Here is a 24,324-nt window from a genome sequence, read left to right as displayed (position 1 = left end):
CGGGGTTCTTCCGTCGGAATCAGAAACCGTGAAGGTTTTTTTTATCAGTGCACTGTTTCAATTGGATCATTTACTACGAAGTGAGATCCTCTGTTCGGCGAAACAAGTAAGTAACTACATTGTTCTTTGTCTCAATCCTCTTCTGGGTTTCCTTTCGTTTTTTACCTTTTTTGGTAATTTTTTTTTTGTTTCTCTCTTTGAGTTTTCTTGATTGATCACTCTCTCTCTCTCTCTCTGATGCCTTTTCTTGTTTTTTTGCTTTGTGGGTTCTTTTGGTCGATCGTTGTCTGTGGACATCTTGTTCTGTTTTTCTAAAAGTTTTTGTATGATTGTGAAAAGTTAAGTTCTTTGTTCTATGCATGTTCTTATCAGAAATCTTTGTTTTAGAGAGATCGTCTCAATGCGAGAGAAGGGTTTTTGTGAGGCCTTACAAGTTGTAAAAGGGTTTTTGTCCTTTTTTGTTTTGCTTGGCAGTGACTTTTTTCTTTTGGGTCCATGAATAATGTGTGTTCAAAGTTTGAACCTTTTTTATTTTTTATGTGCGTGTGTGTTCTTTACAATTTTTTTTTTTGAGTTAGTATCTTTCTATGTCTGAACATGTTTTCTCCTTTTTTTGGGTGTTCATGTTAGGTTCTATCAGTAATTCAACTTGTTTTTTGATAGGCCAGTCACAGAGACAGATTTTGGTAACACTTTTGTCCATTAACAAAAGTTGTCTGTTTCTCTTTCGTCAAATATTTGACCAGAGAGAGAGAGAGAGAGTTGTTTGGTTTGTGGTCTGGTCAGTGAAAAAGCTAAAAGATTGGTTTTTGTTTCATATTTTTGCACCATTAGATTGATGACTAGAGACGGTACATATAAAAAAATCTGATCGTTTTGACGATTTCTCTACTTTTATGAACCCAAGAACTTTTAGCCGGCGACACACAATCTATCAGTGAGATTTTAGCTCTATGTTAAGAGTTTCAATTAATGTTAAGAGTTCAAAAGTTCAAATCCTTCTTTTGGTATAGTTTTGCTCTGGTTTGATTTGTTGGGGTTTGTGGTAGATACTCTTTGTATTCAATCAGTAAATCTAATAAGATGTTTTAAGCTGCAAAAGTAACTGTAATCTTTTAATGATTTGTGTTCGAAGTTTAAAACCTTTTGTGTGTTTCTGCTTACAAATTTGTCCTAAACCAAAAGGTTGTCTGTTTCTCAGTGGTCAATATGTGAGATAGAGTTGTTTGTTTTATGTCTGGCTGATGAAATGCTTAAAATTAGTTTTGTTTCATGTCCTGCACATTGGGTTTGATCACTAAAGGTTTTACTGATGTTTTCACTTTAGTATCTTGATTGGCCGTATTGATGATTTCTCTTCTTGTAGGAGTCTCTTCAACATGGACAACGATTGCGAGGAGCTTCAGGTCCCCATTGCAACTCTAACCTCAATAGGTTTTAGGATTTCAAATAACAATGATCGAGTAAGTGTTTTCCTTCGTTAATCTTCGTTGTTTTTTTTCGAGTAGATTGAGCATATATTAAATGTAATGGCACTTTGTTATAGGAGAAAATGTCTGTTATACCGGTTGAATCAGCGAATCAGGTGACTGATTCTCGGCTAGGGCTACCAAATCCGGAGGCTATCTGCAGAACCTGTGGCAGCAAAGATCGAAAAGTTTGCGAAGGTATAGTAAAGAATCTGGTTTTGGCGATATTGTTGTTGCATCTCTTGCCTCATATATGTTCAGTTCATTGAATATGCTTCTTTTTCTTTCTGCTTAGGGCATTTTGGGGTTGTACATTTTCAGTATCCGATAATTAACCCGTACTTCCTCAAGGAGATAGCTGCATTGCTCAACAAAATCTGCCCTGGCTGTAAATACATTCATAAAAAGCAGTTTCAGGTTCAAGAGTCTTTCCAAATCCTTTTATTGTGTGTTTTTTGGAACTACATTATACTAATGTCGCCTTTGTTTGTTGTTACAGATTACAGAAGACCAGCCTGATAGATGTAGATATTGCACTGTAAGATTAGTTTGATTGCAACTAATTTTTCTCATGTTAAAAAACTTTGTTCTTACTCTCTAATTTTTATGTTTTTGTTTATATGTTTCAGTCGAATACAGGTTATCCTCTAATGAAGTTTAGGGTAACTACTAAAGAAGTCTTCAGGAGATCCGGAATCGTTGTTGAAGTAAACGAAGAGTCTGTGATGAAACTCAAGAAACGGGGAGTGGCAACATTGCCATCTGACTATTGGAGTTTTTTGCCAAAAGACCCCAATATTGATGAGAGCTGTCTGAAAGAAACCAAACGTATTCTAACGCATGCACAGGTATATCATAATAGTGAAATGTATAACTTCGGAGACTTGATAAAATTTTCTTACTATATATATAGTTTTCTGAAATTTTCACCTTTTTTTTTGTGCAGGCTTATACTCTGTTATCTGGGATTGATCAGAGGCTCATCAAGAAGGACATCCCCATGTTCGACTCTCTAAGTATGGCATCTCTTCCTGTTACACCAAACGCTTACCGTGTAACTGAAATAGTCCATCAGTTCAACGGAGCTCGACTAATCTTTGTAAGTTAACATGTTTTTCTTTGTAACTTGTTTGCAAGTCAGTCCATGGTATGCTTTTTCTCTTAATACTTTTCGTGTTTTTTTGCTACAAATTCATAGGATGAGCGGAGTCGAATCTACAAGAAACTAATCGGCTTCCAGGGAAACACACTTGATTTGAGTTCTCGTGTGATCGAATGCATGCAATACTCCAGAGTAAGCAGTAGTTTTCTGATAGATTTAAACTCTTGTTTCTGTTCATCTGTGAAGGTTTCAGTAATTCTAGTTTCTTTTTTCACACAGCTCTTTTCGGAGAATATGTCTTCGAGTCAAGATTCAGCAAATCCATACCAAAAGAAGTCAGACACTCCTACACTATGCGGTCTAAGGTTCATGAAAGACGTGCTGCTTGGTAAAAGAAGTGACCATTCATTCAGGACAGTAGTAGTTGGTGATCCTTCCTTGAAGCTCCACGAGATTGGCATACCTCAGACGATAGCAGAAAGGCTTCAAGTATCAGAGAATCTTAACGAATGGAACAAGGAACGGCTTGTCGCTTACGTTTTCCACAGACTGTTCGTGATACGTAAAGAGGTGCTTGGGAGAAGAGGAGATATCTTGGTGGCTATTCGACAAATCGACGACCTCCAAGCTGGAGACAAAATTTTCAGGCCTTTAATGGATGGAGACACAGTGCTTATGAACAGACCGCCTTCGATTCATCAGCATTCTCTTATTGCAATGTCTGTTAGACTCCTCCCTACGATCTCTGTTGTCTCCTTGAATCCTATCTGCTGTTTGCCGTTTCGTGGTGATTTTGATGGAGATTGTCTTCACGGTTACATTCCTCAGTCTGTTCAAGCAAAGGTTGAGCTTGATGAGCTTGTTGCTTTGGATAAGCAGCTTATTAACCGACAGAATGGTCGGAATTTGCTTTCTTTAGGACAAGATAGCATGACGGCAGCTTATCTGGTTAATGTTGAGAAAAACTGTTATCTGAATCGAGCTCAGATCCAGCAGCTTCAAATGTACTGCCCATTTCAGCCTCCTCCTCCTGCGATAATCCAAGCTTCTCCTTCTAGCACTGAGGCTCAGTGGACGGGAATGCAGCTTTTTGGGATGCTGTTTCCTCCCGGGTTTGACTACACTTACCCTCTGAATAATGTGGTTGTGAGTAATGGAGAGCTTTTGTCTTCCTCTGAAGGATCAGCTTGGCTCCGGGATGTAGAAGGGAATTTTATCCAGGGCTTGCTTAAACACGACCAAGGGAAAGTTCTTGAAATCATCCATTCAGCTCAAGAAATGCTATCTCAGTGGTTGTTGATGCGAGGATTGAGTGTGTCCTTGGCGGATTTGTACCTTTCCTCTGATCCACAGTCTCGTAAAAACTTGACTGAAGAGATTAGATACGGATTGCTGGAAGCTGAACAAGTGTGCAACAAGCAACAGCTAATGGTTGAATCTTGGAGAGATCTGCTTGCAGATAATGGGGAGGATGAGGAAGAGGATGCAGTTGGGGATTTGGCTCGGTTCTGTTATGATAGACAAAAATCAGCTAGATTAAGCAAAATTGCAGTTAGCGCTTTTAAGGATGCTTATAGAGATGTTCAGGCACTGGCGTATAGGTATGGCGACCAGTCCAACTCTTTCTTGATCATGTCGAAAGCTGGTAGCAAAGGGAATATTGGGAAGCTGGTTCAGCACAGTATGTGTATCGGTCTGCAGAATTCAGCAGTTGCTTTGTCCTTTGGGTTTCCACGCAAGCTGACTTGTGCTTCTTGGAATGACCCTAACAGTCCACTTCGCGGCGGTGGAAAGGGAGAAGACAAAACCGCTACTGAGNTTAGGACAAGATAGCATGACGGCAGCTTATCTGGTTAATGTTGAGAAAAACTGTTATCTGAATCGAGCTCAGATCCAGCAGCTTCAAATGTACTGCCCATTTCAGCCTCCTCCTCCTGCGATAATCCAAGCTTCTCCTTCTAGCACTGAGGCTCAGTGGACGGGAATGCAGCTTTTTGGGATGCTGTTTCCTCCCGGGTTTGACTACACTTACCCTCTGAATAATGTGGTTGTGAGTAATGGAGAGCTTTTGTCTTCCTCTGAAGGATCAGCTTGGCTCCGGGATGTAGAAGGGAATTTTATCCAGGGCTTGCTTAAACATGACCAAGGGAAAGTTCTTGAAATCATCCATTCAGCTCAAGAAATGCTATCTCAGTGGTTGTTGATGCGAGGATTGAGTGTGTCCTTGGCGGATTTGTACCTTTCCTCTGATCCACAGTCTCGTAAAAACTTGACTGAAGAGATTAGATACGGATTGCTGGAAGCTGAACAAGTGTGCAACAAGCAACAGCTAATGGTTGAATCTTGGAGAGATCTGCTTGCAGATAATGGGGAGGATGAGGAAGAGGATGCAGTTGGGGATTTGGCTCGGTTCTGTTATGATAGACAAAAATCAGCTAGATTAAGCAAAATTGCAGTTAGCGCTTTTAAGGATGCTTATAGAGATGTTCAGGCACTGGCGTATAGGTATGGCGACCAGTCCAACTCTTTCTTGATCATGTCGAAAGCTGGTAGCAAAGGGAATATTGGGAAGCTGGTTCAGCACAGTATGTGTATCGGTCTGCAGAATTCAGCAGTTGCTTTGTCCTTTGGGTTTCCACGCAAGCTGACTTGTGCTTCTTGGAATGACCCCAGCAGTCCACTTCGCGGCGGTGGAAAGGGAGAAGACAAAACCGCTACTGAGTCATATGTTCCTTATGGAGTCATTGAGAACTCGTTTCTAACGGGTCTGAATCCGTTGGAATCTTTTGTTCATTCAGTTACAAGTCGTGACAGCTCATTCAGTGGTAATGCGGATCTCCCAGGGACACTGAGCAGAAGATTAATGTTCTTCATGCGGGACATATACGCTGCTTATGATGGTACAGTGAGAAATTCTTTCGGGAACCAGGTAGTCCAGTTTACTTATGAGACTGATGGTCCCGTTGAAGAAATCACCGGTGAAGCACTTGGTTCACTCTCTGCTTGTGCATTATCTGAGGCAGCTTACAGCGCGTTGGACCAGCCAGTCAGCCTTCTTGAAACTTCGCCGCTTCTGAATCTTAAGGTCTTCTTCTTCTTCTTCTTGATTCATTCAATCGTTTCCAGTTTATCTTTTAGATTTCTCTAAGTAGCCTTTAAATCTCTTTCTACAGAATACCTTGGAATGTGGATCAAAGAAAGGTCAACGAGAACAGACAGTGTCTTTGTATTTGTCGGAAGCCCTTTCAAAGAAAAAGCACGGGTTTGAATACGGGGCACTGGAGATCAAGAACCACTTGGAGAAACTTAGTTTCTCAGAGATCGTTTCAACATCTATGATAATGTTGGTAACTTCAACTGACTTTTTTATGAATCTTTTTGGTTAAAAAGAATCTCTTAACAAATGTTTATCGTCTTCTTTTGGTTCATAGATTCTCTCCAAGTGCCGACACGGAAGTACCATTAAGCCCGTGGGTCTGCCATTTTCACATCTCCGAGGTACAAACTCATACACACATAAAGCCACATACATCTATATATGATTATGAACAGATTCTAATGAACCTCTTCTTTAATTTCACAGAAAGTACTAAAGCAGAAACAACTGAACGCAGAATCTGTTGTTTCCTCATTAAACGAGCAGTACAAGAGCAGGATCAGAGAACTGAAGCTTGATCTAGCTGATTTGGATATACAAAGCACGTAAGAACATCCCTGAAATTGTATCAGACATGTTTTATATAGCTTTTAATGTCTTTATTAGACACTGATTTGTTATACATTTATGTGTTGTGGATTAGGAACCACTGCTCTTCAGACGATGAGGCAATGAAGGATGATAGCTTTTGCATAACGGTGACTGTAATCGAAGCCTCAAAGCACTCCTCTCTGGAACTGGATGCCATTCGTCTCGTTTTGATCCCTTTTCTTCTTGACACTCCTGTCAAAGGTAAAATTTGGATGAATCAAAAGACAAGCAAGCTGAACAGTTCTTGTTTTGTTATTATTGTTCTTATGAGTTCTGTCATCTGTTTTTGCAGGTTACCAAGAGATTAAAAAGGTCGATGTTTTGTGGACCGACCGTCCAAAAGCGCCAAAAAGGAACAGGAATCATTTGGCAGGTGAGCTTTACTTGAGGGTTACAATGTATGGAGATCGGGGAAAACGAAACTGTTGGAGCGCTCTCTTAGAAACCTGTCTTCCCATCATGGATATGATTGACTGGAGCCGAAGCCATCCTGATAATATCCGACAATGCTGCTCGGTTTTTGGAATAGACGCTGGAAGGAACATTTTCGTAGCAGTCAGTATCGGTTTCTTTAACATTTTCTTTGTTTTCTTGGTCTCGCTGCTTCTATTGTTTTAAGTGTTTTTTTTTTGTGGCTGCAGAATTTGGAGTCCGCGGTGTCAGATACCGGTAAGACAATACTAAAAGAACATCTGCTTCTCGTAGCTGATAGTCTCTCTATTACCGGAGAATTTGTGGCATTAAACGCCAAAGGTTGGAGTAAACAAAGACAAGCTGAGTCCACTCCTGCACCTTTTACTCAAGCATGCTTCTCGGTATGTTTCTAATCCCAAGTTATTTTTCTTATACCAAGCTTATATTGGATATGATTTGATACTTAATGCTTGCTTAATCTCGACAGAGTCCAAGTCAATGCTTTCTCAAAGCTGCTAAGGAAGGTGTCATAGACCAGCTTCAAGGGTCTATCGACGCCTTAGCTTGGGGAAAAGTTCCTGGTTTTGGAACTGGAGATCAATTCGAAATCATCATTTCGCCAAAGGTTAATAACTTTACTTTTTTAATCCGTTTTGATCACAACTTCTATTGGTCTAATGAGTGTCTTTATGCATGCATCAGGTTCATGGGTTTACTACACCGGTGGATGTGTATGAAGTTCTGAGTAGCACACCTCTAAAGACAGTGACAAAGCTTGCAACAAGCTCTGCNTTTCCTTATACCAAGCTTATATTGGATATGATTTGATACTTAATGCTTGCTTAATCTCGACAGAGTCCAAGTCAATGCTTTCTCAAAGCTGCTAAGGAAGGTGTCATAGACCAGCTTCAAGGGTCTATCGACGCCTTAGCTTGGGGAAAAGTTCCTGGTTTTGGAACTGGAGATCAATTCGAAATCATCATTTCGCCAAAGGTTAATAATAACTTTTACTCTTTTTTTTAATCCGTTTTGATCACAAACTTCAGTGGTTTGATGAGTGTCTTTATGCATGCATCAGGTTCATGGGTTTACTACACCGGTGGATGTGTATGAAGTTCTGAGTAGCACACCTCTAAAGACAGTGACAAAGCTTGCAACAAGCTCTGCACCCAAATCAGACAGATTCACAGTCCAGCCATTAAACATGCTTGATACCGGATTCCCCAAAGCTTTCAAGGCACTCAATGGGAAAGGGATTTCTCTGTCACAGCTTAAAACGATGTTTACATGGGACGACATTGAGAATCTTTCCCGGTCACTGAAACTCATACTCTACAAGTAAGTCGAAAACACACAACCTCAGTGTCAATGTTTTGATTTTGTTTCTTCTTTTCTGTTCAAAGAACAGTAAAGATTCATCTTTTTTGATATCTCAGTTACGAAATCAATGCTCCGTTGAGTGAGAGAGATGAGACATTTGTCAGCATGGTTTTGTGCTTCCACCCCAACATGGCTGAGAAAATCGGACCAGGCTTCCAAGGAATCCGGGTAAATCATATGAAAGAAAAGAAAAAACTCAGACAATTCTTGAAAACATAAAAGATCCTGACCCGGTTTCTTTGTGCAGGTCGCTAATTCGAAGCACGGAGATTCCCGTTGCTTTGAGGTTGTAAGAATAGACGAGACAACAGAAGACTTTTCGTACCACAAGTGTGTCTTAGGAGCAACAAAGATCATTGCACCAGGGAAAATGAACTTCTACAAGTCAAAGTATCTTAAGAATGGTAAGGTCCAGCACCGGTAAATCGTAAAATAAAAGGAAACGAAAAGACTTGTCTTTATGTCGATATATATAATTTCGAACAATGTAGGGAAAAAAGATAAGTGTAAGTGTGTCTGAAATGTGATTAGATAGATGTAGGGGAAAAGCCTTTTGCCTTTGCTCTAAGCTTCTTTTTGCTCCTTTCACTATGTAATACCTTTGCCTTTTTGGATCTAAAAAGGCTTAAAGGTTAATTACTTAGTGGAAGCAGCAACGAGAAGCTGGCAAAGGAGGCTTCTGTTCTGTTTCTGTTTCTGTTTTTGTAAACTTTGAAAATATCCGGTTTGACTATGAAAATATCTGGTTATGTTCTGTTCTATCTTTTCCCGGTTTAGATCGGTCTTCATATAATTGCATTATGATCCTCTTATTACATCATCTTGGTTCTTATACAATTTGTTCTTTCTTTACCCGGCTTAGATCGGTTATCATGCAATTCGCTTATGACTCTTATAAGTTATGGCATCTTCTGTTTCTCTTATGAGAGATTGAGAGGTGAAAACTTATTTTGCTTTATCAAAGCTTATTTGTTTCTTTGGTTATGCTTTGTTTTGTCCTGGTTAAGATTTAGATTATACACAATTAGTTAATGATCTCTCTATTTCAATCTTGTGTATCATCCTCCGGTTAAGCTAACGGTTTAGATCGGTTATGATCCTCATATCATATTTTGTCTTTTTGTGTGACTGTGATCGAATCATTATCCTTAACAAAAATATGTTTTTTATAAGGTTATAGAAGTAGTAATCATTTCATCAAACAACTACACCTGTTTTATGTTTTTACATCATTATGACTTTCAATAAATCATATCATTAACTGTCTTTTTAATCAACCAGAAACAAATGAAGGCGTGTGTAATCAATCCTTCCATTAATCCAAACGGCTTTATTATGCCAATCAAATTTAGGGTCAAGAGGGTAAAAACTAAAAACACTAACCGCAGCAAATCAAATCACAACGTTCTTACTTTGATCTACTTACTGCTCAGAATCCACCATATATTCACCACCTCCAAGTGCATCTGCTACGTACGACTACGTACAATCACAAAAGGACCTGAGGTTATAGGTCCAACCTTCTCCTGTAATGTCAATGAGAGGCCCCAAAAGAGTCTAGTCTAGTTATCAAGATATCCCTGCCAAATTATTCCGAATTCAGCTCCCTGCCAAAGTCGTATCAAGATCCCTAAAAGACGCAAAACATGTGGTTGCTTTTTTTTGCTTTCTGGTTTCAAACATGTGGTTGTTAATTGTTACAACTCTTTTCTTTATCTTTATTGATAATAATTGACGATCGGTTTATATATATTCTGACTATTGTACATTGTACTCATTGTAAACGTTCACTCTGTTTATTATAAAATTCTCTTAAACTATTGACGTCTATTCGTTGTTTTGAACCAATCAATCAGCAGATTAATACAAAAACAACAGTCCTTGGTCCGGTTATATCATATATGAATGCACTAAAACACTGTCTCGAAAGATATAGAAGTTTTGTTTTTGAGGTAGTATTGATCTCAATTCTCAAGTATTCTCAATCACCTTGTAATCAAACCACCTATAACTTTAATATTTTTGTAAATCATTATAGCAATAAAACTATATATCCATATTTTTGAAAAGAAGTAGCACCAAACAAATTAAAGATCGATTTAGATTCTTCTTGATATCGTCTTTCGCTTCTAGAGAATTGCATGTCATCTTCTCATACTCTCTTACACAGGTCCACAAGACCACAACTGCACTTGCTTTGGTTTTATCTTTAGCTATTTTTTTTTTTAGGCCATTTATAATTTATACATGGCAATGGATTCAAAAGTAGAGTTTGGTGTCAAAGACACATGTCGTGAACTCATAATGCCATTAGAGACACACACTAGCTTCTAGGCTTCTAGTCATAAAGCGTTTTCTTCAATTCTGCATCAGAGAAGAAAACCTTAGCAAATCAAAAGATAAGATTTAATTATGGTGACCACTAAAATGTAGACGCGTAATAATGAGTGCAGCCTTAGCAATTTGTGCTTTATACTAAGTTATTTAATACTATATTCCTATTAACTCAAGAAATATCTGACACCATGCAAAGTTATACAGTATATACTAATATACATGTATATAAGTATAATCTGTAGAAATTATAAGCGTCGTAAAAGCACTTTAATGTTCTGCGGCTTAGATTAATAATATCAAATTAACAAAGGATTCAAACTCTATAGTTGGTAGTTAGTACTGATATTAGATTAATACTCCTATCTTCTTAAAACTTCTATGTCGTTCTGCTGTTAAAATAAGTTAAACTATATCAGAATATACTATCAGAACTTTGAATATACTGTATTACAATATCTACAAAATATGTGTAGTGTATCACGTAATAAAAAAATTAGTCTTTACACGTTTTTTAATACAATAATTGGGTTAATAGAATATTTACGAGTGTCATTTTGGTCCTCTATTAGAAAAATGAGTATCACGTTGGACCACTGGTCCATGATTGATAAAAGTATTATAGGTAAACTTTTACAAAATGAGTTAAATATATACTGTATATGTGTGGCTGCACAATAATAATATAAGTATTATGTTTATTCTTGGTAAGTTTTATGTCCAAAACAAGTTATCTCATATATTTTGTCCTCACTACTAATGGTTATATTAAAAGCAATAATATGAGAAAATATCTGCCACCTAATTATTTAAATATTTCAACTAAAATTGTGTCGTTTTATGTATAAAAAAAATTGAATACGGACATAATGAGAGTCCATGACATATTATTCATAAGATGAAGACAAATCGAATACGGCCATACGGGACACATCTACACGACTCCATGCCTATTCATTTATATCATTTCATAAACATCAAAATCGAAGAAAGAAGTTTATCAAATATTTTATTTCTATATTTCCTTTTCAATTTCGGATTATATGCTTAATTAAAATCATATGATCTTCTATAACGACAGAGAATATCAGGAACAACGTTATATTTATATTAATTACTTCTTTTTTTCCATAAGAGGCCGACTTAAAATAGTTTTATTGTCACTTTAGACCCCGAAATTTCATATAATTTCGTAAAAGCGCTCATTATTAAAAACATGAAACTTAAGGACACTTTCGGCAGCCACGATTTGATTGTTCAAGTTTTTTTTTGTCCTCAATGATTGGGTCCATCTGAGTAAATGCGTATGCGATTTTGATGAAATCACATTACAACTCTCCTTATAAGATTCTGCGATCTACCCAAATGATCAATTAGTCCCCAGACTCTCTCCAAGATTCTCTCTTTTTTTTTTTTTTTTTTTTTTTTTTTCTAAGAANGGTTCTTTTGGGTCTACACAAAAATCGAAGCTTTACTTCTGGGGTTTGTGTTTCTCTTTCTCAGTTCTTTTCTTTGTATTGTATAAACTCATAAAAGAAGGATCTTTTGATCCAGATTTGTTGTTTTTTTTTTTCTCAGGTTTGTCACGTTGATGGTCATCTATTTCTCAAAATCAGGACAATAAAGTTTGGATTTTTCCAATCAATTTCAGGTATTGCATTTGTGTTCTTTTTTTGTTTTGTTTGATTTTGCTCAGAGAGAATGAAAAAGTTGACAAGAGAAGAGAGAATCTAAGGTTGGATGCGACTCCATGTTAGAAAAAGTTTATAACTTTTTTGGCGTTTTTTATATGTTTGCTATGAGGTGTGGAGTTTTCTTTTTCTTTTAACAGGGCAAACCCAATTTGGCCTACTAAAGCAAGTTGGCTGCTTTAGAAATACATTTATCATTGACTCCACTAAGATCTAATTTATACTATTAATATTTATTTATTTTTTGTGTAGTAGGCCTTCCTTAATGCTAAGCTCGTGTGTTCTGATCTCTTTAGCTGCACTATTTTAATCCTTTTGTTTTTTTCCAGAGATTTCATCTGTATAAGATCTCTCAAGGAAACATCAGCATTTTGTATTCAAGAAGAACCAGAAGAAGAACAAGAGGAGAGACCAGAGGTAAAAAAAAAAAAACATTATGAGTTGTTTTTTTTAACTAAGATCTCTGTTTTGGCTTATGTGCTGAGAACAAAAGAATCGTGGTGAATTGAAATGCAAGAGTTTTAAAAGTAGAAAATGAGATGAGTTTTTGATTGTTTCTTCAAAAAATTTCGATTTGATTTGATTTGGTATTTTTAATGTCCTTAGTGATTGATTTCTGCGTGATCGTATCATTCTAAGCACATGGCTGCTTATTGAGATATAGCCAGCCATGTTTAGCCGCTGACTTTCTTATAAATGTGTTTTTTTTATATAGAAAGTGTAACTTGGAAATTTTCTTGATTTGGTTTCTATAACTGTAATTTGTAATTGTGCTTGAGCACTACCAGATTACTTACCAAATTCACTATCCATTTGAGATTTATTCCTTTTAAATGCTTTATGATTTCTTCGTGCTTGAGTCAAATTGTTTTTTTTTGTTGTTGTCCTTGACTCTTTCTTTCACTTCCTCAATCTGGTTCGCGTAACTCCTTTGAATCTAACTTGTGTTTATGCCTCTTGAATCTATTTGTATAGCTTTCTTTGTGACTTGTGCTTTCCTTGATATTGTTTGTGTAGTGATGAGGTTGAGTTTATAATATTTTGGTTAGCTCCATTGGGTAAGGCTTGTTGTGGATTGATTTGTATATCTTAAGTCTTCAGGAGCTTTGAATGTGTCAAGAATGTTTTTGGAAATGTTCTCTTTCTCTCCTTTCCATTTTGGGATTTGATGACTGTTCATGAATGCTATATTGACTTTGGATGATATTATTTTGTATTTGTATTTAATTCATTTTCCGTATGCCACAAAGGCACAAACCCATTCTCTGTTTGGTTTGTCAAAGTTGACAAAAAATACAAAATCTATATATAAGTGGTATCAGGTTGTTCTAATTTCGACATTCTTCTCAGGCTCTTATCTAAACTTTGTGCTCTGCTGCTCTATGCCATAAAAAGATGGTGGCGTTTGGGAAATATTTGCAGCGGAAACAAATTGAAGAATGGAGAGGGTATGCATTTTCTTACGACATCTCTCAGTTTTAGCTGCATCTTAATTTATCTTGTGATCAAAATGATAATTTGATGCATGGTTTCCCTTGTAGCTATTACATCAATTACAAATTGATGAAGAAGAAAGTGAAGCAATATGCTGAACAAATCCAAGGCGGATCTCAACATCCTCGCCATGTTCTCAAAGATTTCTCAAGGATGCTCGATACTCAGGTATGTTACGTCAAGATGATTTTATTCGAATACTACTCTCACTGAGTTGTTATTGTCCGTGCATCTCTGAGGTTTTGTTTCTGTTTATTAGATGAAACGTTTAGATGTTGTTAACCATTGTAATGATCACATGGAACTCCTTTATAGTGTTAAAATTGTTCGATATATTGAAAGTGATTCATCGTTTTGTAGATTGAGACAACTGTCCTTTTCATGTTGGAACAACAAGGGTTGCTCGCAGGGCGATTAGCCATACTGAGGGAAACTCATGATTCTATACTTGAGCAGCCTGACATATCAAAAATTGTTGAGCTACGAGAATCATACAGAGACGTTGGACGAGACCTTCTTCAGCTTCTGAAATTCGTTGAGCTTAACGCCATTGGTCTGCGCAAGATACTTAAGAAATTTGACAAACGGTTTGGCTATAGATTCGCTGACTATTACGTGAAGACCCGCGCTAATCATCCTTACTCTCAGCTTCAACAAGTCTTTAAGCATGTGGTAAATTAACTTTTCCTTACTACTCTTTCACTGTTTCATCTATAGGCTCTTCTTGTTAGGGATCTGAAATTTGTTCTGTGTATGGAAAATTTATAGGGTGTAGGAGCTGTTGTTGGGGCTATTTCACGCAATCTTCATGAGCTTCAAGAAAATGAAGGAAGCTTTTATTCAATTTATGACCAACCTGTTCTTCCACTTCAGGTACTACATTTAAAGTATATAAATTCAGATTCCTCTATTTAGCACTTTTTTTTAATCCTAATCCATACCTTGAACACTGCAGGATCCAGTGGTTGAGGCAATAAAAACCGCAGTAGACAAGCTAACGCACTCGACAAATTTCCTTAACTTCTTGGCACAACATGCTCTCATCATGCAAGATGAGTTGGTGACTCCTTCAGAGGATGCAATCGATGAGCGGGCTTACCATTTTAATTCGTTACTCCTGAATCTAGGAAATACATTTTTGTACATGGTCAACACTTACATCATCGTCCCTACAGCAGATGACTATTCAATGAGCCTTGGTGCTGCTGCAACGGTTTGCGGTGTTGTCATTGGATCTATGGCTATTGCTCAAGTATTCTCATCAGTTTATTTCAGCGCGTGGTCCAACAAATCTTACTTCAAACCTCTTGTGTTTAGCAGCATTGCGCTCTTTATTGGCAACTTAATGTATGCGTTGGCTTATGATGCCAATTCTATAGCGCTTCTCTTACTCGGCCGTGTCTGTTGTGGGTAAGTTAAAACATTTTCCTATGAATCGTGTGAAAGAGTAAACCTTTTCTACAACGAATACTAACCCTTTAAATTTGCAGGTTGGGATCAGCAAGAGCTGTGAACCGGAGATATATTAGTGATTGTGTGCCTTTGAGAATCCGAATGCAGGCATCAGCAGGTTTTGTGAGTGCTAGTGCACTTGGAATGGCTTGTGGTCCCGCGCTTGCCGGTTTACTCCAAATCAAATTCAAGTTCTACAAGTTTACATTTAATCAGTCTACTTTGCCTGGGTGGGTTATGGCTGTGGCCTGGCTTTTCTATTTGGTATGGCTATGCATATCATTTAAAGAGCCATTGCGTGACACAGAGGATGAAGAAAAAACCAATCCAAATGAAACAACATCAAGTAATCTGCTTTTGAAAGATTATTGGTAGTAAAAGCTGTTCCTTTTTTTTTATTGTAACAAAAACTAACATTGGATTCTTGGTTGATGCAGTGACAGATAGAGTTGAAAGTAGCAGAGTCGAGGATGGTCTTCGAAAGCCCTTGCTGATTACTTCAGGAATCAAGCCAGAAGATGAAGAGGACTGCAATGAAAGCGAAGAGTCTCAAGAAGATTCTCACAAACCTGCAAATTCTTTCAGATCAGCTTACCAACTTCTTACTCCATCTGTTAAGGTACCATCATCAGTTTTCCAAAAATACATAATTTTGATAGATATGATTCGCGACTGAAATCTTTGTCGTGCGGTTTTGGTCGTCAGGTTCAACTGTTGATCTACTTCATGCTCAAGTACGCAATGGAAATACTACTGTCAGAGTCTAGTGTCATTACTTCATACTACTTTAGTTGGTCAACAAGCTCTGTTGCCATCTTCCTAGCCTGCCTTGGTCTCACGGTGCTGCCAATCAACATTTTGGTTGGAAGTTACATCAGTAATATGTTTGAAGACAGGTAATCTTGGAATCCCGAGCTCAAACCAAACCAAATATATAATACTTTGATCTAAAAAGCTTGATGATCCTGTTTTGTATACCTAATGATTGAATCCAAAACTTTGATATTTATTTTGGTGATGATTTGCAATGTCTCTCTCTCTCTCACAGGCAAATCCTTTTAACATCTGAGATCATCGTCTTCTTTGGGATTCTCTTCAGTTTCAATCTGTTTGTTCCATACACTGTACCACAATATGTGATCTCAGGTCTCGTTATGTTCGTAGCTGCTGAAGTACTCGAAGGTATAATAACTAAACAAACCTCTGTTTTCTGCTTTAAAGAACCAACCTATCTCTAATGGTTTTTTTGGTTTCTTTAGGTGTGAATCTGTCGTTGTTATCGCGAGTAATGTCATCGAGGCTATCGAAGGGAACATACAACGGAGGTTTGCTGTCGACAGAAGCTGGAACGTTGGCTCGGGTTGTGGCGGATGTAACCATAACATTGGGAGGATACTTGGGACGAGGCCATCTCTTGAATGCTACTCTTCTACCATCTCTTGTCATCTGCATTGGCTCCATTGTTGCTACTTGTTGTACTTATAACTCTCTCTATTGATTTTGGAGTTTTGCTACCAATTTTCTAAAATAGAATAAGAAACAGTGTGTATGATCATCCTCTCTTTATTTGATTATATTTGTCGTCACCAATGTTCCAATTATTATGGGTGTATATGTGACCTAATAGGTATGTCAACTCGTATATATATACGGGGAATACATAATCCTCTATATGTTAGAAACATTGTTCCAGTATTGTGAGATTTCATCTAAATTATTATTGTAATAAATTTTGGTTTTGAGTTCTGTACCCTCAAGTTTCAGATCGCTAGTTTATTCTTCTTCACTACTCTTTTGTTCTATTGGTTTTATTTATCTTAATGTGAGTTTGGATAAAGTTCACATTCTACCCGTAACTCAAGCCTATCTTGTCTCCTAGAATTTACACAACTTGCGCTCATTGATCTAATCATCAGATTACACCAGCAAACAACTAAGCCTAGCTTGATTCTATGTAGGCAGTTCCGGTTTATGTTATCGTTGATGTTCCGGTTCCAGTCACTTGTTAATGTTGTCTCAATTTCAGTTCATGCTGTTGTTAGTTACATATCTCGATTTCGCTTTTGTTTTTGTTGATGTCTCTCAGTTCTAATTATTGATAAATGTTGTTTGATATTGAGCTGTGGTTTTTATCTGTAGTTCGAACATATTTAAACATGTTCAGCTTCATTTCTAGTGTCTATACGGCTATACCATGTACGACCAGATTATTCAACCTCAAGTAAGTTGACCAAAACAACTGGAGTTGCTCTTTAGCTGTCATCAGTGCGTAAGACAATTACCAAAATTAAATCGTAAGTTTGTATCTGACAAAATAAAAGAAATAGCATATCCAAAAATTTAGTTGGTGGAAGAAGGAAGATACATTGCATTGATCATTTCATAGGATAGCTGGCGTACGTCCAATTCTGCATGAAGAAGAGTTCCCCAAAGAGTCAGGCGACATCCAACCAAACCAGCTAAGAGTTCCTCCAAAGAATCCATCAACCAAACAAACATATCGCAAGCATATATGGTTTTTGGTATGCTTAGGGCATCTCCAACCCCACTCTATTTTAGAGTCAAATCTCTATTATAGAGCAACATTTGCTCCAACCCTACTCTATATTTTACTCTAAAATAGAGAAAATAATAGGATTGCTTTATATATAGAGCAACTCTATTCTCACCTTTATTTTTTTACACTAACTCTATTATAGAGGTGAAAATAGAGTAATACATTGGAGGAAAACAGTGCTCTATNTCATATGGGTGTATATGTGACCTAAATAGGTATGTCAACTCGTATATATATACGGGGAATACATAATCCTCTATATGTTAGAAACATTGTTCCGGTATTGTGAGATTTCATCTAAATTATTATTGTAATAAATTTTGGTTTTGAGTTCTGTACCCTCAAGTTTCAGATCGCTAGTTTATTCTTCTTCACTACTCTTTTGTTCTATTGGTTTTATTCATCTTAGTGTGAGTTTGGATAAAGTTCACATTCTACCCGTAACTCATGCCTATCTTGTCTCCTAGAATTTACACAACTTGCGCTCATTGATCTAATCATCAGATTACACCAGCAAACAACTAAGCCTAGCTTGATTCTATGTAGGCAGTTCCGGTTTATGTTATCGTTGATGTTCCGGTTCCAGTCACTTGTTAATGTTGTCTCAATTTCAGTTCATGCTGTTGTTAGTTACATATCTCGATTTCGCTATTGTTTTTGTTGATGTCTCTCAGTTCTAATTATTGATAAATGTTGTTTGATATTGAGCTGTGGTTTTTATCTGTAGTTCGAACATATTCAAGCATGTTCAGCTTCAATTCAAGTGTCTATACGGATATACCATGTACGACCAGATTATTCAACCTCAAGTAAGTTGACCAAAACAACTGGAGTTGCTCTTTAGCTGTCATCAGTGCGTAAGACAATTACCAAAATTAAATCGCAAGTTTGTATCTGACAAAATAAAAGAAATAGCATATCCAAAAATTTAGTTGGTGGAAGAAGGAAGATACATTGCATTGATCATTTCATAGGATAGCTGGCGTACGTCCAATTCTGCATGAAGAAGAGTTCCCCAAAGAGTCAGGCGACATCCAACCAAACCAGCTAAGAGTTCCTCCAAAGAATCCATCAACCAAACAAACATATCGCAAGCATATATGGTTTTTGGTATGCTTAGGGCATCTCCAACCCCACTCTATTTTAGAGTCAAATCTCTATTATAGAGCAACATTTGCTCCAACCCTACTCTATATTTTACTCTAAAATAGAGAAAATAATAGGATTGCTTTATATATAGAGCAACTCTATTCTCACCTTTATTTTTTTACACTAACTCTATTATAGAGGTGAAAATAGAGTAATACATTGGAGGAAAACAGTGCTCTATTTTTGAGTTACTCTATTTTAGAGAAAAAATAGAGAAATACAATCGAGATGGTCTTAGCCGCCGTCCCGGACGAGAAATAGTTGAATCAACACAAAAGCAATATAATGGAGAACAAAATTGGAATATGAAAGAGGATTGTACCATGCATCATGCGTTTCCTATTGTCCTGCTAATAATGGAGAATCCTTCCATCGTTTACATTTGTAACAAAACCATTTAAGAAAACTAATCTTTGCTAAATGCGTTTTCTATAAAATAATTTGGAATATCTCTTATCATTGGCTTCATGGTGCAGTGGTAAAACGTATAATGATTCTAAACATAGTGAACTGCTAAATTACTCTTAGCTAGTCGAGACACACAATAAAGTACTCGTAAATCTTTGCGTTCATCATTTTCTTCAACCCCTATTTTAGTGTTCTGTGTTCTTTTATAATACTCACGTCAATCTTGTCTTTTGGTTTAACAAATTTTCAATCTCGATTCAATGAAACTTTCCATAAAGTGACTGATCAATCGAAATATACATAAGAAAAAAAAATGCAATTATATAAAAGGGAAAACAACGTTCTCATAACGTGGGAAAACAGATATATATTCCCCATCTACTTTATTTCTCTGAATTTAGAGTCTATAGAGTAGCAAGATTAATATTCGAATTCATTTGTTTTTCAATTCTAAAAATAGTTTTATTTTGGACTGAAAAGCTATTCTTGTTCATTTTAAAGTTAACCATGCATGGCACAACCAGAGAATATCCAACGGCATATGCTATTGGTCTATTTGGCACAACATCTAATACCATATTCCATATATATACTGTATAATAATTGAATAGAGAGAACGAAATAATTAATTTCTGTAACACTTTGGAACTTAATCTTAACTATTTCTAACGTACAGTGTGTTAGATCAAACCGAAAAATTATAAACCTATTTAATTTTTTTCTTTCTAATATACAGTACATACACAAACCGTAACCAAAATTAAACCGAACCAAACCAAACCAAAAAGCATAGATTTCAACTGTTTATATATATACTAAAATAAATTTTGCCGAAAACAGAATATAAAATGAAACCAAATTGTATCAAACTAGACCGTATAACAAAAATGTGAAACCAATGAAACTGGATTCATTGCACCTTTTAAATAATTAATTTGCAGTAATTTACTAATTTTCTCACCATTCATATCTCTTTATTGTTTTTAATATTCTCACCTCATGTAAGAGAAAAAAAAAAAGCTGCAAAAATAGATTTCCAGCTTATAAAGAGACATCATGGAAAAATCTAATATTCCTTGTCGAAAATTCCTTATCTATATTTTTAATATGTATATGTGCTCAAACACATATATATAACACACACGCGACTTCATGGATCATATAGAGACGAAGAGAAACATGTAAGCTCACTAGTTTTAGGGCGTTTCTCCATTGGCAGGTCCCTTCCATCACATATATATGCATCGAAATTTTCCCATGATCGATTTGTATATGATCTGCCAAAGGAGAGTTGCCCTGAAACTTGTTCAGCTTAATTAAGATTTAAGCACGTGAACGAGAGCAGTAAGTCAGTAACCAAAGGTAATGTAATCTCTCTCTCTCTCTCTTTTTTTTTTAAACACATGATTTGTAATTTCTTTTAAAATGATTAATTTAATAGATCTAGAGTACACAATGTTATGTTCGAGAAAAAAAAAATCGCCTAACTATAAATAGAGACCATTTAAAAAATCTATGACAAAAATTGGATTTAGCTAATGGTCGACTAAACATTTTTAATCTTCCTATAAAAAAATTATCATTAATCGATCATTGTATTCGTTTCTGCTTGTCATATATTTTAAAAACTGAGACTTATACATATATATATTTCGTATAAGATTTTCTTATATAGATTACGTATGTTACCATTTAATGCCTTCAAGTCATAAGAAACTGACATGATGGTATATAGTATATCTTATCATAGCAATGCAGAGTGTATGGTGCGAAAGACCTTAATTAGGAATGATAAATTCCAAAAATTTGGTGGATCTCATTAATATAGTAACGGTCTTCAATTTTGAGGGTTTTAACTGGATACGCGAATTACGCAGATGAAACTGCTGAGGTTTGAGGAAGCGACATTCAGGTGGATACCAAAAACGATGAATGTTGCAGCTGGTCTTTTAGCCAATGCTGCAATTCCTAGAAATGTTCTATTTGCTTAAATCGATTCATTTCTCAATTGTAATGCATACAAGCTATCTTGTTTCAGCATATGTATATCGCTTTGACTTTGACGTCGTAAATATGGTGATGGTGCAAGAACTTCAAAAATTGGAGAATGTGATGTTTTGGGAGATGTGGGTTTTGCTTTTAGCAACTAGCATATATATATTTATTTACTAAATAACCACTTTTACTTATGAAAATCACAAGTGGGTTATCTATATAGACAAAGAAGGCAGATGATAATTGATGTATAATACTATAATTAGTGATTAATCAACAAAGATTAAAAACAGAGGAAATAAATAACGCAAAATAGTACATTTTTATTTGTAATCAAAAAGGTTTATTTTTAACAATACAACAACATTGAGAAGAAGAAAACAAAAATAAAAATACAAAAAACACAACAATTTTTTTCAGCCTCTAAACCCAAAAAGGATACTTCTTTTAAAAACCCAAACATTTTTTTTCGATTTCGATTTGATGGGGGTTTAGAACTGTTTTACCTTACAAAAAGCCTTTTTTAATAGCATATCAAGCTTTAACTTCAGTCTTCTTGTTAGGCTCAAACACGTACTTGATCAGAGACTCTTTGATAGACATCAACTCAGGGAACTCAGTCTTCAACTTAGTAGCATCAAGCTCGTTGTTACTCCTTGGAGCCACAATCACTTTAGCTTGTTCCTCCAATGTGAAGTTCTTCCAAGTAAAATTCGGGTCAATGTAGTCTCTGTACATCTCCAAGATCTCGTTGTGACTCACGACACCCGGGTTAGTGAAATTGTAGATCCCTGTCAAGTTCCTCTTAGCCATCTCGATCGATATCGGGAGGAGCTCGTCGAGGATTGTCATCGAGTTAGGTATGTCCACAACTTTCTCATACCTAGCAATCTTCGTGATGAAGTTTCTCGGGTTCGTTAGATCCGAAGAGATGGGCATTCTCACTCTTAGCGTGCATACATTCTCATAGTTCTTGAGCAGCTCCTCCACCTATATATATATATATTGTTTTACCACACCAACATCAAAACAAGCTATGATAATAATAAAAACTCAAGAGTTCATCTGCAACATTGCACATTGGAAGATGTGACGGGACTTAAATAATATATAAATGATTAAGACCAATCCAGTAATTGCCAATTAGTTTTGAGTTGGAAGCCCACAATAAAACCCGAATTTAACACTAACATTTCAAACCTAAGCAGCAAATCAGATCTAAATTAGCACAAAATCTTGAAAATTCCAAGTCAATGAACCTACCTCTCACAAATCTAATCTAACAAATCTCAGAGTTTGGGATCGAATCTGAAGTAATTAATAAATAAAAGGATTGAAAATGTAAATAAATAAAGCTTCTCTCACCATAGCTTTGGTTTTAGAGTAGAAGGATCCGGTGAAGTTAGGAGTATCCTCTTCCTTGAATCCGATACCGGACCCGAGAGTATGACCCGAATCATACTCAAATATACAACCGGTAGCGTAATTGATAAGGACGAGTCCCTTGTCTCTGCAGATATCGGCGAGGGTTAGGGTTCCGGCGACATTAGTACGGATGGTCTCGACTTTGTGAGATTCGCACCAGTCGACATTAGGACGACCGGTGACTCCAGCGGCGTTGAAGACGTGGCTAGGTTTCACTGATTCGATATCGGCGACGATCGATTGACGATCTTGGAGACGACCTGAGCCGTAAGTGTATGAGATCCCTTGAGATTCACAGAGCTTGCCGAGTAAACCACCGATCCATCCGGTTCGACCGTAGATTAGGAAGTTGAATGAGGAGGTTGACGATGATCCGTTTGCGTCTGCTACAACCATTTTTTTTTGGTTTTTGTCGGTGATCGGAAAATAAGTTGAATGAGATGTGTGATGGATCTGATCTGAAGGAGGAGAAGAGAGAAATAGAGAGACGTTTTTTGTGTTTTGGGTGATGGGTGTTTGTTTGTTGCTTCGTTTTATCCCAATTTTTCGGGGAGACAATGAACTTTTTAGTTTTTTGCTTTTTAACCACCCAAGTTTTCTTATTTGAGTTTATGACCCATTTGAGTGATTAAAAGCATTTTTAGTGAAATTGTTAATTTTAGATTAATTAGCATAAATCTGAATATCCATAAATAATTTTTTCATTTTTAAAATTTTCACTATATTTGACTTATTTGTTATACCACCTTTTATAATTATTAGTACAATATTTTCTTATTAAATAATACCATAACAACACCCAAATTTTATTTTTAAATATTCTGGAATAATACCTTAGTTCTAATTTTAAATTCCATTTTATTTGGCAAATTTGTAAGTTTTATTGTACTACTGCGTATCCCATCTATTTTTATAAATTTTTTTAACATTAATTTCCATAGTTCTCATAGTCATAATAGATCATATTATTAAAAAAAAAAAAAAAAAGAAAAAAGAAAAACATGAATTTCAGGCAAAAATGAAATTTGTACAAATATTACTATTTTTTTAATTTTGGGTTTTCTAAATTCCAGACCTTAATTGATTACTGTGTTTATTACTTATTACGATTGCCTTTGTAAAAATGTGGGGGCGTAGACGTATTTTTCCGAATCTTGAGGTAGTGGATTAATATTTTACCTTAAAATTATTGTTTGTAGTGGTTTGTGTTTTAAAAAATAGTTAATTGTTGTCCGAATTTTAGACAGAGATCTGTGAAGGTGGTGGATTGAGAAATTGTTAATTAACACAAAATAGATTCGACTACCACTACATTGGAGGTGCACATTTTATTTATTTAATCCATTACAATTTAAACTAAAAAGAATCTAATTTAAATTAAGTTTTATTAAAATTTTAAAATATACTATATTACTATATAGTATGAAAGAACAAATTAAAAGGCCAACTTAGCAATATATAGAATCGTCAACGAGTTGACAACCTTTGATATATAGCATTATTTGAATAAATTTTGATACATTCCAATTAGAAAAAAAATAGTACCAAATACGGTGGTGGTCATGAATATATAATTGAGAAGTTTCTATATTATTGTAACTGAATTGACATTCTAATGAGGTTTAAGTGTTTAACCAAAGATCTAAATCTATATATACAACATTGATATGTCAACCACATAATAAAACTCTTACAAAACCCGAGTC

The 24,324-nt window shown here is 36.0% G+C and overlaps 3 protein-coding genes and 1 long non-coding RNA gene across 5 annotated transcripts; 3 read left to right on the top strand and 1 right to left on the bottom strand.

The window, feature by feature from the left end:
- On the top strand, positions 7 to 8,874 carry LOC104714647 (DNA-directed RNA polymerase IV subunit 1). The gene is made up of 21 exons (XM_010432077.2): positions 7 to 106; positions 1,367 to 1,463; positions 1,547 to 1,667; positions 1,765 to 1,886; positions 1,969 to 2,007; positions 2,099 to 2,317; positions 2,416 to 2,568; positions 2,668 to 2,763; positions 2,851 to 4,357; positions 4,719 to 4,723; positions 5,270 to 5,656; positions 5,745 to 5,914; positions 6,003 to 6,069; positions 6,155 to 6,273; positions 6,372 to 6,520; positions 6,612 to 6,874; positions 6,961 to 7,134; positions 7,221 to 7,358; positions 7,812 to 8,071; positions 8,170 to 8,281; positions 8,361 to 8,874. Exons 2-21 carry the CDS (start codon positions 1,380 to 1,382, stop codon positions 8,535 to 8,537), a joined length of 4,362 nt encoding a protein of 1,453 aa, XP_010430379.1. The 5' UTR covers positions 7 to 106; positions 1,367 to 1,379; the 3' UTR covers positions 8,538 to 8,874.
- On the top strand, positions 11,887 to 16,779 carry LOC104714646 (SPX domain-containing membrane protein At1g63010). Of its 2 annotated transcripts, XM_010432075.1 has the most exons (13): positions 11,887 to 11,929; positions 12,026 to 12,098; positions 12,468 to 12,555; positions 13,489 to 13,586; positions 13,680 to 13,800; positions 13,993 to 14,304; positions 14,401 to 14,505; positions 14,588 to 15,042; positions 15,123 to 15,430; positions 15,522 to 15,703; positions 15,790 to 15,980; positions 16,133 to 16,266; positions 16,344 to 16,779. In XM_010432075.1, the coding sequence occupies exons 4-13, from the start codon at positions 13,534 to 13,536 to the stop codon at positions 16,580 to 16,582; spliced, it is 2,100 nt and encodes a 699-aa protein (XP_010430377.1). In that variant the 5' UTR covers positions 11,887 to 11,929; positions 12,026 to 12,098; positions 12,468 to 12,555; positions 13,489 to 13,533; the 3' UTR covers positions 16,583 to 16,779. The 2 variants fall into 2 exon arrangements, with proteins under 2 accessions (XP_010430377.1, XP_019085231.1); XM_019229686.1 differs by lacking the exons at positions 11,887 to 11,929; positions 12,026 to 12,098 and having other exon boundaries at positions 12,323 to 12,555.
- Positions 20,385 to 21,259, top strand: LOC104714645. The gene is made up of 2 exons (XR_755880.1): positions 20,385 to 20,560; positions 21,076 to 21,259. It is a non-coding gene; the product is annotated as an uncharacterized LOC104714645 (long non-coding RNA).
- LOC104714644 (bifunctional dTDP-4-dehydrorhamnose 3,5-epimerase/dTDP-4-dehydrorhamnose reductase-like) lies at positions 21,674 to 23,131 on the bottom strand. Its single transcript, XM_010432074.2, has 2 exons — positions 22,559 to 23,131; positions 21,674 to 22,183 (listed from the first exon to the last, which is right to left on the bottom strand). The coding sequence occupies exons 1-2, from the start codon at positions 23,012 to 23,014 to the stop codon at positions 21,728 to 21,730; spliced, it is 912 nt and encodes a 303-aa protein (XP_010430376.1). The 5' UTR covers positions 23,015 to 23,131; the 3' UTR covers positions 21,674 to 21,727.

This window comes from Camelina sativa, chromosome 9, assembly GCF_000633955.1.
Source record: "Camelina sativa cultivar DH55 chromosome 9, Cs, whole genome shotgun sequence".
NCBI lineage: Eukaryota > Viridiplantae > Streptophyta > Magnoliopsida > Brassicales > Brassicaceae > Camelina > Camelina sativa.
This window is presented reverse-complemented; position numbering and strand designations above follow the sequence as displayed.